The 19,391-nt window shown below is 41.7% G+C and overlaps 1 protein-coding gene across 1 annotated transcript; it reads left to right on the forward strand.

Annotated features, from left to right (window-relative positions):
* The first annotated feature begins 14,255 nt into the window (after positions 1–14,255).
* On the forward strand, positions 14,256–15,418 carry LOC142464566 (olfactory receptor 5V1-like). The gene has a single exon (XM_075567936.1). The coding sequence runs from the start codon at positions 14,256–14,258 to the stop codon at positions 15,210–15,212; it is 957 nt and encodes a 318-aa protein (XP_075424051.1). The 3' UTR covers positions 15,213–15,418.
* Positions 15,419–19,391: the final 3,973 nt, after the last annotated feature.

Below are 19,391 nucleotides of genomic sequence, written 5' to 3' on the forward strand. Positions count from 1 at the left end.
AAAATTCCTCCTGTCTGCGTCCTCGTGGTGTCTCTAGACTGCAGCCATTGTCACGGACCTCGCATCACTGCATATGACGTCACCTACGCATTTCGTGTCAAATGACACTTCTTCAGGTGTTGAGTTCAAGGTCTGTTCAATACCATCTATCTAGTCTTGGACTCTTTCCCTATTAACAACTGGGGACTTTACTCTGATCGCGGGGTTCTGGGTACCAGAGCCTGACCCTCTGCGTGTGTCATGGACATTTAGATCATTGTGATGAAACTTTATATGTAGTGTCATTTGTCTTTTATTTTTAACATATAGGAATTTTAACATATAAAGATTCTATGTACTAATTTAATTTTTTTTTTTTTAACTTTTTTTTTTTAACTTTTTTATTAGGCAGATATAAAATGTACATACAAAAACCGGTATACATAGCCTAATACAGAACATTTTTGTATTTTTTGGGGGGGAAGGGATGGCAAAACCTGTTGCCCGAGTCGGGTGGCCTACCAATAACGGAGAGGCCAAGAAGGGGGGGGGGGTGAGAAAGAGAGAGAAAAGAGTGGGGGGGAGGAGGGAAGGGGGGGGAGTGTGTGCCCTGGTCACTGGTGTCCCTTTTGGATGAACTTCATAGAGGTACTGATTATCAAACGCTTCCTTATCTGTATTGCCTTACCTCCTTGTTTCTTCCTTGGTGAGCTTAACTCGTTCTATATGATTATCCATGGTTCCCAGATTTTGTAAAAAGCTATCGTTTTTTGCTTAAGGTGCGCGGTTAGCTTCTCCATAAGCATTACTTCATTTATCCTGTTTTTTTAGTTTAGTCATAGAGGGTGGGGACACTTTCTTCCAGGAGGCCGCAACCTCACATCTCGCCGCTGTGAGGATGAAGGAGACCAATTTCCTCACTGGACGGTCAATTTTTTCCATTGGCCTGGCCAGTAGGTAGGTCAGTGGATCAATAGGTAGGTCGAGGCTAGTCACCTCTTTTAATAGGGTTTGGACCCTTTCCCAATACTTCTTAATTTCTGGACATGTCCACCAAATGTGGGCCATGTCACCCTTTTGTCCACAGCCTCTCCAACATAAGTCAGAGGCCAGAGGGTACATTTGTTTTAGTCTCACTGGAGTGAGGTACCAGTAGTACATTATTTTGTAAATGTTTTCTTTGGTTGTGGTGCATATGGAAGTTCCTGAGGCTACTTCCCAAATGTCTTCCCAGTCCTCTCTGTTGATATCTATATTCAGGTCCGCGGCCCATTTTTGCATGTAGTCATGAGTCGGAGGGTCCGCTGATGTTTCCAATTCTGTATAAATCTTTGATATTAGCCCTTTTTGTTGAGAGCTATCTCTACATAGTCTCTCGAATTTAATGAGAGGGGGAATTCTGGATTCGGGTATATCTTCTGGGCAAAGTGTCTAATTTGGAGGTATTTGAATGTGTCCAATTGTGGTATATCGTATTTAGTGCGTAAATTTTAGTAGCTCAAGAGTTTCCCCAGGCTCAGAATGTTTCCGATCACCCTGATCCCCTTCGATTTGAATTGGTCGTATAATTTGGAAGCGCATCCGGGGGGGAATTTGGGGTTATTAAAAATTGGTGTAAGTTATGAGCTAGGGGACGCAAGTCTGTACTTAGTCTTGACTTCCAACCAGACATCCCAGGTATGGCTCATCGCTCCCAGTTTAAATTTGTTGAGGTGCATATCTCCTCTATCCAGGCTCCATAGGCACACTTGCAGAGAAGGCATTTTGGCATAGTGTGACTCTATTTTGAGCCAACATTTTTGTGCAGGGTCAGCGTTCCATACGGCCGCTTGTTTAAGTTGGGCTGCCTGGTAATATTTGGAGATGTCTGGGACACCCATACCTCCCCTCGCTCTAGATGCCAACAGTACCGACCGGTCTTTTGCCCTGCCAAATGAAATTGAAGAATCTGTTTTGGATGTTCTTTAATTCAGAACCAGGAACGTGGACCGGGAGAGTTTGAAAAAAATATAATAGTCTAGGGAGTATGTTCATCTTTATCGAGATCATTCTTCCGATCCAAGAAATCTGGTAACCTTCCCATTTATCCAGGTCTCTCTTGATTTTGCAAACAGAGCCGGGTAGTTATACTGATATAAGGATTGGTAGTTCTTTGATGCATTCACTCCCAAATATTTAATGTATGAAGAACTCCATCTATAACTAAAGTTCAATTTGAGCAATTTCACTTCTGATTCTGAAAGACTCAGGTTAAGGGCTTCAGATTTGTCACTATTTATCTTGTATCCAGATATTTTGCCGAAATCTCCTAGTTCCCTTTGAAGGTTAGGAAGGGAAGTTTGGGGTCTGGATAATGACAAGATAATATCGTCCGCAAAAAGCGAGATCTTGTAATTTGTTTTTCCTATTTCTATGCCTTGGATATTTATATTGTTTCGTATTTTTGATGCCAAAGGCTCGATAGTGAGTGCAAAGAGGAGGGGGGATAGTGGGCATCCCTGTCTCGTATCATTTTTGATTTGGAATCTTTCGGTGTTCCCACCTGGCAATCTTACGAGGGCCAATAGATTTTGGTATAGGTCGCGGACCCCTGTTAAATAGAATTCGTTAAAGCCAAATTTTTCCATTGTGGTATTGAGAAATAGCCAATCAATTCTATCAAATGCCTTCTCTGCATCTAAACTCAGTAGCATTGCCTTGGTGCCTGTGAGGTGTACATGATCAATTATATTGATTATTTTGCGGGTATTGTCCGAGGCTTGACGCCCCAAGACAAACCCCACTTGGTCCAGATTTATTAACCTAGGTAATATTGGGTTTAGCCTGTTAGCCAGGATCTTGCTATATAGTTTAAGATCGTTATTCAGGAGGGAAATTGGTCTATAACTCCCACATTGCATAGGGTCTTTCCCTTCCTTATGTATAATAGCAATGTTTGCCAGTGACATTGACGAAGGAATTGGGTTTCCCTCCATGAATGAGTTAAACATATTCAGTAGGTGTGTGGACAGTATGGGTAAAAACTTCTTATAATAGGCATTAGTGAACCCGTCTGGGCCGAGGGCTTTGGAGGTTTTCAGTGTTTTCACCACTGCTGTCAACTCTGCTTTTGAGATTTTGGAGTTAAGGGCGGAGTTTTCTTCGTCTGTTAGTGTGGGAAGGTTGTAGTCATCAAGGTAGTTTGTGATTACATCTAATCTATTGGGCTCTGAATCGCTACTTTGTGTTCTTAGATTATATAATTTGGTGTAGAATTTAGTAAATTCTTCGGCTATTTTTCTTTCGTTATATATTACCTCACCAGACGTATTTTTGATCGCCGTTATTTGGGATCTTTTTTGTACTCCTCTTAGCTTGCTAGCCAGAAGTTTATCGGCCTTGTTGCCTTTATCGTAATATTTTTGGTTAGTCCATTTAAGGGCTTTTTCTACATTTTCCAATTGAATTTGTTTAAGCTCAGTTCTATTAGTAGTCAGATGTTTATATATTTTTTTTGTGGGGTTCGCTTTATGTTGTTTTTCCAAATCGAGAATTTTGTCTGTTAATATTTTTTTCCTCTCCATTTTAACTTTCTTTTTGTGGGAGGCAATTGAGATTATTTTACCTCTGATTGTGGCCTTATGGGCTTCCCACAAAATTGTTGGGGATGACACCGAACCATAGTTAATATTAAAATACTCCTTGAGGGCTTTTTTGATATCTTTCTCTACTTTGATATCATTTAATAGGGAGCCATTCAGTTTCCAATTGTAAGTGACCGTTTTTGTAAATGGTATTGAAAGTGTCAACGTAACTGGGGCATGGTCCGACCAAGTTATCGATCCGATGTCCGAGTTAGTGGCGGCCTCTAGAATGTTCTTGGTGGCAAGAAAATAGTCGATACGTGAGTACGTCTGGTGAGGGGGGGAGTAAAAGGTGAAGTCCTTCTGTCCTTGGTGATGGATTCTCCATATATCCATGAGGGAGAACTCTTTAATTATCTCTTTAATTTTTTTCCCAGTTCTATGTGATTGGGCGGAGGGCAAGCAGTCTGGGTTGAATGACTTGTCTTCTATGGGGTTTCATACCATATTTAGGTCTCCTCCTAATATTATTGAGGACAAGTATTCAGGGTCCACTCCTAGTACTTTTTTAAAGGATTCGTTTTGGTTTTCATTTGGCGCATAAAGGTTGATCAGTGCGATCGGAGAGCCAGTCAGAGACCCATACACCACTAGAAATCTACCCTCTGGGTCCGTTGTTATTTTTGTCAGATTGAATGGAGTGCCTTGGCGAATTAGAATTGCAACTCCTCGCTTCTTACTGCTAAATGACGAGTAATAACTCATTGGGAACGCGTTTTGGAAAGTTTTGGGCGGATCCTGGTATGTGAAGTGCATCTCCTGAAGGAAAACAATGTCACTCTTTAAAGTCTTCAATCCTTGCAGAGCTAACCTCCTCTTTCGATTATTTTGTAAACCTTTTACGTTCAGAGAAACCAGTTTAATAGCTGATTGGTTAGCCATTGGGTTTATTTCTACTGTGTTTGTCTGTACTTAGGAAGGGTGTTGGTATTGTCAAGACTCTCGTGGAAGCAGGTCTCTCTTAACCGACCAGGGTCGGGGGGCGAGTGCAAGAGAGGGGGGGAGGGAAGGAAGGGGAGGGGCCTGCTGGGACAGTACCAGGAGGTGATAGAAAGAGTAAACTAGGCCTTGATGTGGCCTGAAAAATTACAACCGGTGTAACTTTAAACCGGCTTTTGGGCTGGAGGCCCGCGGGGGGTGGGGGGTAAGTCCGGTGACGGGAACCTTTGGGGACAGGGAAGACGTGGGCCCCTAACTATAGATTACATAACTTTGCACCCCTCTGGGGTTGCCAACTGTAAGACTTGTGTATAGGATTTGGGGGGATCCATGTGAGGTCAAGTGGATACTTTGGAGCGCTTTGTATCTCTGCTTTAGATTACTAAGCCTGGTAACCTAGGGCCCACATGCTTCTGTGTATCTGCTTTTCAACTAGTTACGGGGGGCTCTGGTTTCTCTGAACTTTGGCTCTGGGACTGATAATTAGATTGCTTTCTTGTTTTAGCTGAGGGATAGGGAGGGGGAGGGGTTAGGAGGGGGTGGAGTGGCGGGTATGTGAGTAGAGTGGGGGGGGGTATGATTAGGGGGTAGAGGATGAGATTTAAGGAGTCTTATAGTGGGAGATAGGGGGGAGCGGGATTCAGATACATTTTTTGAGCCCTAGTCTCATTTGGGCCTTTCAGATAGCTTAGACAGGATAGTGCCCTTGTTTTCAGTCATACAATAATATCAGGTGGGTTCACCTAAAGACACCGTAGTTTGTTACTCTGAGCCTGTCGGGAAGGCCGTGCCCTTCCCCTTACAAATTAACGTTACCCTTTCTTGTCAGTTGAAGGTACCGTACCCAGCCGACTGGCCCATGAGTTCTTTGTTCTGAGGGGGGGAGAGGGAGGGGGGAAGGGGTGCCCAATACCTTTCAATATATCTGGATAAGATGGAGCTAAAACATTTGTATATGCATTGTTAACATGGTTTCCATCATATATTGGCCTGTTTTGTGGGTATGAACGACATATGAACAGCACAAGAGGAACAGGGGGAGGGAGGGGGGGGGGGGAGGGAGAGGGGGGAAGGAAGGGGGGGAGGGAGAGAAGGGGGAAGGGGGAAGGGGGGCAGGGGAAGAGGGGGAGGGGGGAGAGAAGGGGGAGGGGGAAAATATGTCTAATACCTTTCAAAGTAACAAGATAGGATGAAGCAAAACACATTCAGTGTTAACAATTGGTTTCCACCATATATTGTCCTGTTTTGTGGGTGCGAACGGCGTATGATCAGCAACCTGCAGGTTTAAGACACTGCTGCGCTTTCGTGTCCGTAGCAGGGTGCAGTAGTTAGTGGGTCCATAGTGGCATTCTTATGGTTTTAACCCTGGGGGGGGGGGTCCAAGGGAGGGAGGCTGTGAGATGGAGAGAGGCTGAGAGATGGAGGGAGGCTGATTGGAGGAGGGAGGCTGAGAGATGGAAGGAGGCTGAGAGATGGAGAGGGCTGAGAGATGGAGGGGGGCTGAGAGATGGAGGGGGGCTGAGAGATGGAGGGGGGCTGAGAGATGGAGGGGGGCTGAGAGATGGAGGGAGGCTGAGAGATGGAGAGAGGCTGAGAGATGGAGGGAGGCTAATTGGAGGAGGGAGGCTGAGAGATGGAAGGAGGCTGAGAGATGGAGAGGGGCTGAGAGATGGAGGGGGGCTGAGAGATGGAGAGGGGCTGAGAGATGGAGAAGGGCTGAGAGATGGAGGGAGGCTGAGAGATGGAGGGAGGCTGAGAGATGAAAGGAGGCTGAGAGATGGAGGGAGGCTGAGAGATGGAGGGAGGCTGATAGATGGAGAGGAGCTGAGAGATGGAGAGGTGCTGATCAGAGGAGGGAGGCTGAGATATGGAGGGAGGCTGAGAGATGGAGAGGGGCTGATTGGAGAAGGGAGGCTGATAGATGGAGGGAGGCTGAGAGAGGGAGAGGGGCTGATTGGAGGGGGAGGCTGAGAGATGGAGGGAGGCTGAGAGATGGAGGGAGGCTGAGAGATGGAGGGAGGCTGAGAGATGGAGGGAGGCTGAGAGATGGAGAGGGGCTTAGAAATGGAGAGGGGCTGATCGGAGAAGGGAGGTGAGAGATGGAGGGAGGCTGAGAGATGAAGAGAGGCTGAGAGATGGAAAGGGGCTGAGAGATGGAGGGAAGCTGAGGGAGGGAGAGGGGCTGAGAGATGGGGAGGGGCTGATCAGAGAAGGGAGGCTGAGAGATGGAGGGAGGCTGAGAGATGAAGAGAGGCTGAGAGATGGAAAGGGGCTGAGAGATGGAGGGAAGCTGAGGGAGGGAAGAGGGGGATAGAGGGAGTCGGGGGGGTGTGTGTGAGGGATTATGCGTCCCTCTTCCTTATATCACAGTAACGCTGGGGAGCTCACAAGGGGGAGAGAGAGGTTGTTGCTGTTCAGTGTGCTGTCGCGCATGACTAGCAAGGGGAAACCGTCGCGCCTCTGAGATCGGTTACCGCCGGCGTCCTGTATTATAAAAACTTAAATGTGGCAACTCTAAGGTTGCGCTTATAATGCCGGCAATGGCGACAGCAACGCGACATCGCAGCAAAACAAATATATTGCCGCCGTCACGTGTGCTTATAGTAAAAGCGACACGACTGAGCGACGGCTTGGTTACGATCGCTGCAAGTAAAGTCAATTTGATTTTTCCAGCGACCGCAGCGTGACGTCACCGTCGCGTCGCTGTCGCCGGCAGCGGCACTATAAGCGCAGCCCAAACCTGGGTAATGCACCGCTAACACAGCCCCACATTTAGACGTGTGAATCGGTCGAGATTTGCTTCTCCGCAGGTTCAAGCAAACTTTCAAAAGTTACGTTATTTAAAAATGCCCATTGACTTTTTAGCGTTAAGCGAACTTGTTGCGACTTTTGGATCGAAACAAACTAAAATGGGGGAAATTCGCCAAGTTCTCGTAGGCCTGGGAAAAATGTATCCACCTCTAATCAACTGCCATTAGAGTTAATACAATCTCATTTATTATAAACCAAGCGTTACTTGTTACTTTAACGAGGGTGATTTCTCTAAGTGCCACAATATAGGGATTCTTTCTTTCCTCTATCTCTCATTTATTATAAACCACATGTTACTTGTTTCTCACTATATCGAGTGTGAGAAAAACAGAAAGAGAGAGAGATGCTTTTTGACACATCATTTTACTACTGTAGTCAATTGCACAAGTCACACGTGTACAGGTACATACAAATAAAGGGATAATGAGACGATGTGACTCATGTTGACACAGCTCATTGTAAGTTGCTTCATTATATGGTGCAAATCAGTGGAAGCTATTGCTTCATCCTAGAACAATTTCAAAGCCCCGCTACATTGAGTCCCTGCTGTATCAAACTCCACAAGAGGCCAACTCTAACTCCAAGATGTTGCCTTGAGTTTTGTAATGAAGTCATTGTCTTGAGATGGACAATGATGTAATTTGGTAATACTTGCAGTGTGCATAATTAAAACGTCATGGCTAGAGTTCAGTGATAATGAATTTATGTCCAATGTTTGCATCAGAAGAAGGTATAAGGGCCTTTTTTGTGTCCTGGTGGAATTAATTATTTAATGGCTTGGGATGGTGACGGCAATGTGTCCCTTAGGTGAAAATTTGTTTACTAACGACATTATCTGACCATAACAAATTACTGACAATTCTACTCTCAGAGTTAATTCCTCCCACCAACCTAAATTCCTGAAGGGTTTGCATCTCAGGAGTCTGTGAAGCTTCTTATAAATACAGTACCCTGAACAATAGACCATTGCGTATGTGCATCTTGAGCTTGGAATCACACAAGGTAGGATGAACGGAGACTCACTTAGGCAAACAGGCTCTATCTTATCATTTCTGATCATCATCCTCATTAATCTTCATTGTAAAATCCTCTATTAGTTTTTTTTCTGTTTCAGAGAAAATTTTATGTAAAAATGTATTTCTGCTGATCTATAAAAGTTGCCTGTACTGTGAATTTGATAAGAATTCTGTGTTACTTTGCTCAGTTTGGGCACATGATCTCAAGCATGAAAGAAAATATAATTCCAGGATGTGTGTCATTAGGCTGTTTTGAGGATTTCTGGGAAAGCTGTTAAAATGTATTAAATTATAAACAATTGTTAGAAATATTAGTGAAAATTATTACATAACTGCATGGTTTTATTTTATAGCAACTGCAGGATTTTCCATTTAGATTAAATGGGATCAGGTGAGATCTTCAGACTTATTTTGCCATTCTTAATTTCTTCACGGAAAGAATATGAAGGATAAGAAGCAATATCAGGATATGCAGCAAGATCAGCATCCAGTCTTGTCACTGGTAGAGAAGATACCCTAGTTGCTGCTGAACATAATAGATGTAATAGATTTTAATAAAGTATAATTCTGACTTTGAATAACTTCATTTTGGTCCAAACCCTGATGTCACTTACTTGGGTCACTGAACCTTACAAGTGGGCACATTTTATTTATTTATAAAATGTTTTACCAGGAAGTAATACATTGAGAGTTACCTCTCGTTTTCAAGTATGTCCTGGGCATAGAGTTTAGACAAATAATACATGGTTACAAATAAAGTTACATAAATGAACAGGGTATACATTATATACCAGACATTGCATGCACAGTTAAAGAAAATATATATTATGGGCGTATGAGACAGTTACAGACCAGATTAAAACGTGAGACAGCCTTAGTTTTGAAAGAACTTAAACTGGTGGTGGCAGTGAGAGTCTCTGGTAGGTTGTTCCAGTTTTGGGGTGCACGGTAAGAGACGAGGAACGGCCGGATTCTTTGTTGAGCCTTGGGACTATGAACAGTCTTTTGGAATAAGATCTCAGATGATAAGTGCTGCATGTGGTAGGGGTGAGGATCTTGTTCAGATAGATGGTAGCTTGCCCAGAAAGAATTTGAAGGCAAGACAGGAGAGATGGACTTTGCGCCTTGCGATTGGTCAAGCATTTAGTCAATGTGCATCACAATTTTGATTAATACGCTAATTTTCAAAATTCTTTAAAATCGCTAGACTTATTCTGGGAAGATAAATAAGTCACACAGCGTTTCACTCACTCTCTGGCGACATTTCACTGGGAGCTTACTCATTTGGCGACATCAGTATCCAGTTAGTGGCTTGTTAAAATGTTTCGCAGGGAATCAAATTAGAGAGAGAAAAACTCCTTAAAGTTTGCAAATGCTTTGTGCACAGTTTGCACCTCTCTAGTTCATAGCATTGGGAAAAGCTCATTTACATTAACTACGGCTTTGTTTTTCCTTTGCTGAGAAAGAGGTGATAGATGATATGATCTACAATTTATACAGAGGTGTTGATTTATGTAAATGTTAAACACCAGATCTCGTCTTCATAGTAACAAATATACAGTAGATGAAACCAATGCTGCCTTAGAAGATGCTGTGCAACTACACGTATGTATATATCATATCTTGCTCCATTATAAGGTATAGTATCACAAGCAAGGATTGTGTGCTTGTCATGTGCTGACAATGTCATTATATTATTTTAATGAAGAACACATCCTACCAACGCCCAGTAATCTGTTTCCCATGTTAGAGATACAACTGATAAATAATTATTTATTTCTGTCAATGATCTGTTTGTCTCTTGCTCCCTTGTACTGTGCATCTACTTAGCAATCCCAATGGTTTGTGAACATCACTAAGTTTACCTGCAATAGATAAAATCACTTAGCGCATAAACTGAGACTATTACCATTAAATTAATTGTAGTAAATCGTGGTCACCGAGTTTCCCTAGAATAAAGCATGTATTCATGTATTTCATACAATTGACATTTATTTTAAAAAAAAAATTAAAACAAATGAAAACATTTTATCACTAAAACAGTAATAACACATTGGTACTGTATGCCCTGACCTCAATAAAGCTTATAGGTGAACCTAATATTTATAGGTGCAGCTGATGTTCTGTTTGGTTATTTCGTGGATATTAATGTCCAGAATTAGAGGTAGATGTTTAAATTGGACTATGGATATCCAAAGAAGAAAACAATATATATTGTAGTTGGTATATTTCCAAGTTCCAAATATTGATGGAGAAAAAGTCTTATAAATTGTATATACTGTATATTGATTTTTGATTTATGTTCCTTATATATGGAGCAATTTGTTTGGAGAATGATCTATTTGTTGATTGAAGAAATGTATCTAACTTGGTGCTGTATATAACACACTTGGTTATGTATAATAGAGGGTGATATTACCTTTAAGATGTTCTCTTCTATAGATGATAACTCCTCAGATGTAAGAAGTAGAATAATTATAACCCCTTAGTATCTGTCCCCCAGATCTCTGAAGGGTTTCTTTGAAATCAGTGGTACCGCAATACTTCAAACTGCTACCGTTGCTGATCTTTGATCAGCTGGCTGCTGTACCTGGCTTCCGTTACAGCGCACAATTGCTGCTGGGATCTGCAGCCTGAGAAGCAATCACATCCCATTCCCAGATTCCTCCGTCAGTGCTCCCTCCTCCAACGCTCCAAATCGCAGTTCTAACCCGAAGGTCCGCCGGTACCACCCACTGACACGTCCATCTGCCCAGTGCTGTGGCACGTGCAGTTATCCGCTTCAGCAGACCAAGTGCACAGCTTTCCTCGGCGAATGCGTCTCAGTTCCTGGGTCAGACACCGGCGTCCTGGCTCTTTCCTCCGAATATGTCGCTGCAGCTACCAGGCAGCAAGCAGACCTCCTTCGCAAACGCCGGTTCGTTCCAAAAGGGGACCCCTGAGGAAGCCGCAAGGAGAAACGCGTAGGGAGAGAAGCCTGACCCTTTCAAGCACCTGTAGAACTGGCCATTGCAATTACCTGAGGTTCGATTTCATTTTGGCGCAAAAGGGCATTTGCGAAGGAGGTCTGCTTGCTGCCTGGTAGCTGCAGCGTCATCTACGGAGGAAAGAGCCAGGACGCCGGTGTCTGACCCAGGAACTGAGACGCACTCGCCGAGGAAAGCTGTGCACTTGGTCTGCTGAAGCGGATAACTGTATGTGCCACAGCACCGGGTGGACGGATGTGTCAGTGGGTGGTACCGGCGGACCTTCGGGTTAGAACTGCGATTTGGAGCGTTGGAGGAGGGAGCACTGACGGAGGAATCTGGGAATGGGGGGTGATTGCTTCACAGGCTGCAGATCCCAGCAGCAATCGTGCGCTGTAACGGAAGCCAGGTACAGCAGCCAGCTGATCAAAGATCAGCAACGGTAGCAGTTTCAAATATTGCGGTACCACTGATTTCAAAGAAACCCTTCAGAGATCTGGGGGACAGATACTAAGGGGTTATAATTATTCTACTTCTTACATCTGAGGAGTTATCATCTATAGAAGAGAACATCTTAAAGGTAATATCACCCTCTATTATACATAACCAAGTGTGTTATATACAGCACCAAGTTAGATACATTTCTTCGATCAACAAATAGATCATTCTCCAAACAAATTGCTCCATATATAACGAACATAAATCAAAATTCAATTTCTATACAATTTATAAGACTTTTTCTCCATCAATATTTGGAACTTGGAAATATACCAACTACAATATATAATGTTTTCTTCTTTGGATATCCATAGTCCAACTTAAACATCTACCTTTAATTCTGGACATTAACATCCACGAAATATCCAAACAGAACATCAGCTGCACCTATAAATATTAGGTTCACCTATAAGCTTTATTGAGGTCAGGACATACCAATGTGTTATTTTTGATTTAGTGATCAATATGTTTTCATTTGTTTTTATTTGTTTTTTTTTTTTAAATAAATGTCAATTGTATGAAATACATGTTTTTTTCTCGGAAACTCGGTGACCACGATATACTGCAATTCATTTAACGGTACTAATCTATTTCAGTTTATGCGCTAAGTGATTTTATCTATTGCAGGTAAACTTAGTGATGTTCACAAACCATTGGGATTGCTAAGTAGATGCACAGTACAAGGGAGCAAGAGACAAACAGATCATTGACAGAAAAAAATAATTATTTATCAGTTGTATCTCTAACATGGGAAACAGATTACTGGGCGTTGGTTTTTTTTCCTTTGGATTATCCATAGTCCAATTTAAACATCTACCTTTAATTCTGGAAATTAACATCCACGAAATATCCAAAAAGAACATCAGCTGCAACAATAAATATTAGGTTCACCTCTAAGCTTTATTGAGGTCAGGGCATACCAATGTGTTATTATTGATTTAGTGATACAATGTTTGAATTTGTTTTTTAATAAATGTCAATTGTATGAAATACATGAATACAGGCTTTATTCTCGGGAAACTCGGTGACCACGATACACTGTAATTCATTTAACAGTACTAGTCTATCTAAGTTTATGCGCTAATGGATTTTTTCTATTGCACCTATTTTAGGGAGTAAAGAGACCCCTTTTTTTCACCTAGGCTGCTAAACAACTTTAACATTGTTTACACAAGATACACATACACATCGATAGTTTTGTTTGTTATAAGTTTATAATATTTATCACATTGTATTTCACATTTAATATTCACTAACTGTAGTTATCACAAAATCGCGCTTTTGAGTTTTTTATTACTAAGTTTACCTGTCTGATCTGCCATTTAACTTCACCACAGGTGAACCTCATATTTATGTAAAATAAGAGAAATCTGGGCATTAAATATTAAAAAAAAAAAGTTTACAGTACATAGTGGAGACATATGCTAGTCATTCTTAGAGATCAGTGAAACAAAAAATAAAGCGCAACAAATATAGTGATACAGTCAAGCTGCTGCCTGAACACTAGCGGTTTCCCCAAACCGCAACGCCGACAGAAATAAACCAAAAAGTGCTCGTGGCGCAAAGTGACCAAAACATACAGTGAAATGAGCAAATAAACCCAGTAAAAAGTTAACACTGAAAACCACATAATACTGTCACTCCATACTTTCTGGTTTAAAATCTCTCAAATCCTGACTTCTCATACTATCATATCTAGGTTTACATGAAGATAAATGCCCCACCATGTGCTGTTCCTGTTGTATTACAGTTTCTGCACACTGTGGTTTACTATATGTTCCTCTATTCTTAAGTGTCTTGGGTTCAGGATCTCTTTTAATGCTTGATTTTGACCAAGTTCTAACCTGATACTTTGTATAATCCTCCTAGTCTCTTTTAAACTTATTCTGTTTTATTGCTATAATATTACCTTCCAGACTCTCAATCCTAGATTGTATTTCTTTATTCCGTGTTTTAAATTCCTCTGAATCAGCAAATGGTTCCAAGGTTTCTTTTAATTCATGAACCAGAGGATCTCTGCATATGGAGTGACAGTATTATGGGTTTTCAGTGTTAACTTTTCACTGGGTTTATTTACACATTTCACTGTATGTTTTGGTCACTCTGCGCCACAAGCACTTTTTGGTTTAATTCTTAGAGATCAGTTAAAAACAGATGGTTTTGAATAAAAATGTATGCATAAAATGTAAATCCACCTACAAGTTATAGTGCCAGAATGTGATACAGTAATATCAAAACATTCTACTGCATTTTTTTTGTGTTTAATGTATTTTATACAGTAGATACATTTAAACATTGTGAAACTTCCCTTATTTGAATCTATGTTAGTACTGACCCTTGTTAAATGACTAACTTAATAATTCTCCATCCCAACATTTACCTTTTTGTTGTTTCTTCTAAAACACAGTTGAGGACACATCAGCATGAAGACCAATGTCTCCTTTGTGTCTGAATTCGTTATCTTGGGGTTGTCCACTCGTCCAGAATTGCAGACTCTGCTATTTATCATATTCCTTATCATTTACATAGTCACCTTGACAGGTAATCTAATCATCCTTCTCCTTACCAGTATTGACCCAGGTCTCAACATCCCTATGTATTATTTCCTGGGGCTCCTGTCATTCCTTGACATCTGTTTCACATCAACTACTATACCCAGGATGCTAAACAGCTATGTGTCTCGGTCCAATACCATTTCCTATGATAAATGTGCTGCCCAGCTGTTTATCTACACATGGCTGGGGAGCATTGAGCTTCTACTACTTACAGTCATGGCGTATGACCGGTACATTGCAATTGGCAAACCATTGCGCTATGTTACCATTATGAATAAGAGACTCTGTATCAATGTGACAATTGTCATCTCGATCCTTGGCTGCCTCAACTCCATAGTAAACACATATTTTACCTTCCGACTTCCCTTTTGTGATGACAACAAGATCAACCACTTCTTCTGCGAGATAATGCCCCTGCTGATGTTGGCTTGTGGCGACACCTACTTGAACGAGATTGCGCTCTTCACTGCCGATGTCATCCTCGGTATGATCTGTTTCCTTCTCACTTGCATTTCCTACGTCTTTATTATCTCCACCATAATGAAGATACGTTCTGCTGAAGGCAAGCTCAAAGCCTTCTCCACCTGTGCCTCACACATCTTCATTGTTTCCATGTATTACGGTGCAATCATTTTCATCTACATTCGCCCTAAGTCAAGTATCTCGTTGGATAAGGACAAAATAGTGTCTGCTCTCTATGCTGTGATTACACCCACTCTAAACCCCATAATATACAGCCTAAGGAACAAGGAGGTGAAAGAGGCATTCAAGAGGGTTACCAAAAGGCTGGTATCTCACAGTGTCCAGCAGGCCCCTGCCATGTAAAACATGTACAACATGTACAAGAGACCTATGGTTTTCACTATTGTGTATGCCATATTGAGGCATGTTTGAGAAAGTCCAAGGGATGAGGCAAATCCAAGTCAATGCAAGTAAGCCAAACATAACAGTGCTTTAATCAACATGGGAATATAAACCAGTTTATTGTTAAAAACATATAACAAAAGATAATGGACAAAATGTGGGTTACACACAGGGAGGAAATGTTGCCATAATTACATCAGATTTGGTGGACTCAGATGCCTTATATGTGATACAACTTTAATGCACAAATTAATGTAAAAATCCCCCCATTTTAATACAACTACAATCACATGTCAATGATAAAGAACTCAGTAAAGTCATGTAAGCCAAAGTTCAAGCTTTTCTTTTGAAAAATGTTAACACTTTTCACTTATTAAAAATGACTTATGCAGGATTTTTGGCTAAACTCAAGCAATTGGCACATACAAGCAAATATTAAAAGGAGCAATAACAACTAGTGATAAAAGAACAGCAATAAAACCAAATATAACGTTGTGAAAAAACCAGGAGTTCAAACAAGTGATAAAATCTTGGATAAAACCAGTGATATTTTCTCAATTGTGAAGGTATGATCTCAAGTCGGACATGAAATCTCATGCGCACTCACATTGTCTCTCCGTCTCCCTCTCTGCCTCCCTCTCTCTCCCAGTCTCCCTCTCTCTCCCTCTCCCTCTCTCTCCCTCTCTCTCCCTCTCTCTCCCTCTCTCTCCCTCTCTCTCCCTCTCTCCCCCTCTCTCCCCCTCTCTCCCTCTCTACATCTCTCCCTCATTAATTCAACTGGTCTCACTCATGTTCTTTCTCTTGTCCGGACAAACAATATACAAACAAAAAACGCTCCTTTTTTGTGGAAAGGCATTGGGGAATTTTTCACTTTCTTACATAGACATGTAACCCTCCTTAACCGGCTCTAACAGAGGTCACATCAGAAGACACTACATTGGCAGTGCTCAATTTCATAGGCCGGTGGACCAAATGATACCTTATGTGTAGGGGTCAACATGCTATCAGAAATGCTTTTAACAGATGCCGAAAGCAACACATAGAAGCATTTTTACAACAAGCTACTGTATCAGAAAACCTTTTAACAGCTGTTGAAAGATAGCCATAGAAGCATTATATTTAGTTATCAAACATTTTTAAAAGACAGCACAGACATACAAGATCAAAAAATGGAGGCCCAATTGCGAAAAATATATTACATGCCGAGAGAGCCTGGTTCTTTTGGAGGTATACTGTACAGTCTTTAAATAATGAGGCAAAAAAAGTACGGCATTAAAAATGAAACTGTCAAAGGTTATCTTTTAAATCAAGATGTGTATTCATTATACAGACCATCAAGAAATCATTTCAAAAGAAATATGATTTGCGTTGCTAATATAGATTCTCAATGGTAGGCCGATCTCGTATCAATGATCGATTTTGCCAAGTTAAATGACGACACCTGCTGTATACTGACGGTTATTGATATTTTGTCAAAATACGCCTGGGCTAAAGCGTTACCAAATAAAACAGGTATAAGCATCGCCAGGGCGTTGCAGGGGATTTTCTTAGCGGGCCGTCTGCCGCAAAAGTTACAAACTGATGGCGGAAGAGAATCTTGAATAAGAACGTTAATTTACTGCTCAAAAAGTATGGAATAAAACAATATATTTCTAATAATACAGTTAAAGCAGCGATAGTAGAGCGTTTTAATAGGACATTAAAAACGAAAATGTGGCGCTTTTTCACCGTTTATAATACGTACCGGTATAACTATGTATTATCAGATTTAATATACATATATAACCACACACCACATCGCACCATTAAGTGCGCGCCAAAGGATGTAACGCAAGCAAATTCTCTCACAGTCTGGAAGACTATTTATGGTCCTCATGTGAGCGCTAAGAAGCTTAAGCCACTTTTAAAAATTGGAGATCACGTTCGGATATAAAGGCGTTTTTACAAAGGGGTATGAACAGTGTTTTACAGATGAAATATTTATTATTGATGACGTACGCACGAAAGGCGTGAAGCCTCTGTATAAGCTTACAGATAGCGTGGGTGAAGCCATCGGAGGATCATTCTACGCTGAAGAGGTACAAAAAATTCCAAAGAATTTAAATCGCGTTTAAAGAATTGAGAAGATATTAAGACAAAAAAAGCGTAAGGCGTAAAATTGTCTACTACGTTTAATGTTGGGGGTACCCTGCAAAATTCAACAGCTGGATAGAAAAAGCACAATTAAAACAGGTGTAGAAATACGACGCCATGGAAGATATTGCATTTTATGTGATGCTGCCTTGTAACGCGTCATCTGAAACATTCCCCCAAAATTAAATTTCTAATTATACAACAAAACTAGCCAATCCCATTATTTTAAAAGGTTAATGGGAGGTTGCTTTAACAGAGATACAGTATCCCCATACTTGGAACACATTTGAAACAGTGGATGGTAACATGTATGTAACGCAGCCAAATCCTCAGACATGGAACATGGGGATGGATAGTAAAGTAGGTTTAACCCAGCTAAATGCCCGTAAATCAAATTTCGTGGTAAAAGCGGGGTATTATAGTGAAATAAATGAACTGGTTAGGTCTATTAATGATGCAGTGGCCAGCTGCACGGTGAAATTGAAATATGACGACTTTGAAAGAACTGTGTCTGCTGTGGGTACACACCGCTTTAGAACCACAGAACGTTGATGAACATTCTGGCATGGAATCTAATAGTATCGATAAAATTGAAAAAACTGATAAAATATGTGCGGATATAAAAAATGTTTTTTAAACAATATTTGTTTATGACGACATCATTATTCATCAACGCGTAGGCGACAGCTCTCTCCCCACTACTGCGTACCATTGAAATCACCGGCAATAATAATTACATCATTATGCAGTGCTGCATAAAACCTGATTACATACCTGTCAGTAAATACCACATTGACTGTATCACTATCGAGATAAAGAACGACCAAAATAAGAACGTCTCATTCAAGTGCAGGAAGTCCATTGTAAAACTATACTTTCGTGTAATGCAATGTCACACACCTCCTCCTTCCATGTTTTACACACTTCTCCCTCCCATCTCCACGTCACACAATTCTCCCCCTTCAAGAGTCAAACCATTGTTCACCCTTAACCTCCTCCATGTGTCACACACTTCCCCTTTCCCCTCTGTCACACACTCTCCCCTCCATGTGTCACATACTCCCCCTTTCCCCTCTGTCACACACTCCCCCATTCCCCTCTATCCCACACTCCCCCTCCATGTGTCACACACTCCCGTTTTCCCCTCTGTCAAACACTCTCCCCTCCATGTGTCTCACACTCTCCCTTTCCCCTCTGTCACCCACTCCCTCCTCCATGTGTCACACACTCCCGCTTTTATCCCCATGTCACACACTTTGCCACCCCCTCCACCTGTCACACACTTCATCCCCTGCCCTCTCATGTGTCACACCTCCACCCCTCCTCATCCACAAGACACTCACTTCCCCACTCCCATCTCCATGTGTCACTCACTTCCCTACTCCCATCTCCATGTGTCACACACTTCCCCACTCCCACCTCCATGTGTCACTCACTTCCCCACTCCCATCTCCATGTGTCACTCACTTCCCCACTCCCATCTCCATGTGTCACTCACTTCCCCACTCCAATCTCCATGTGTCACTCACTTCCCCACTCCCATCTACATGTGTCACTCACTTCCCCACTCCCATCTCTTTCCTCCTTACATGTGTGTGACGGGAGCTTTGTGACAGGCTATAACAATACACCAAATAAATGGGTTGAACTGAACGAGGCTTAGATATCATAAAGTATATTTATTCCTTAAATAGGTGAACACAGCAATATAGTACAGTAACAGGCAAGAAGTAACGCTTACTTGGCGTTGGGGAATGAGAAGTATCAGATAGCAATTCTCCAGCAATCAGGTAACAATCAAGGTGGTATCAGAAGACAAAGGATATAGGGTTGACCACAGTTTATATATCTTTTGTAACCCTATCCTTAACATTAAGTACAGGCTATTGGATAACAATTAGCTGTATCCAATCTTTAACGTGGGAACACATTTTAATCCATGCCCCCCTGCTAGTTAGCTCATGCGCACTAGGACCCTGGGGTCTCATTTCTGTAGCCCCACATTTA

Source organism: Ascaphus truei, chromosome 13, assembly GCF_040206685.1.
Source record: "Ascaphus truei isolate aAscTru1 chromosome 13, aAscTru1.hap1, whole genome shotgun sequence".
Taxonomy (NCBI): Eukaryota; Metazoa; Chordata; class Amphibia; order Anura; family Ascaphidae; genus Ascaphus; species Ascaphus truei.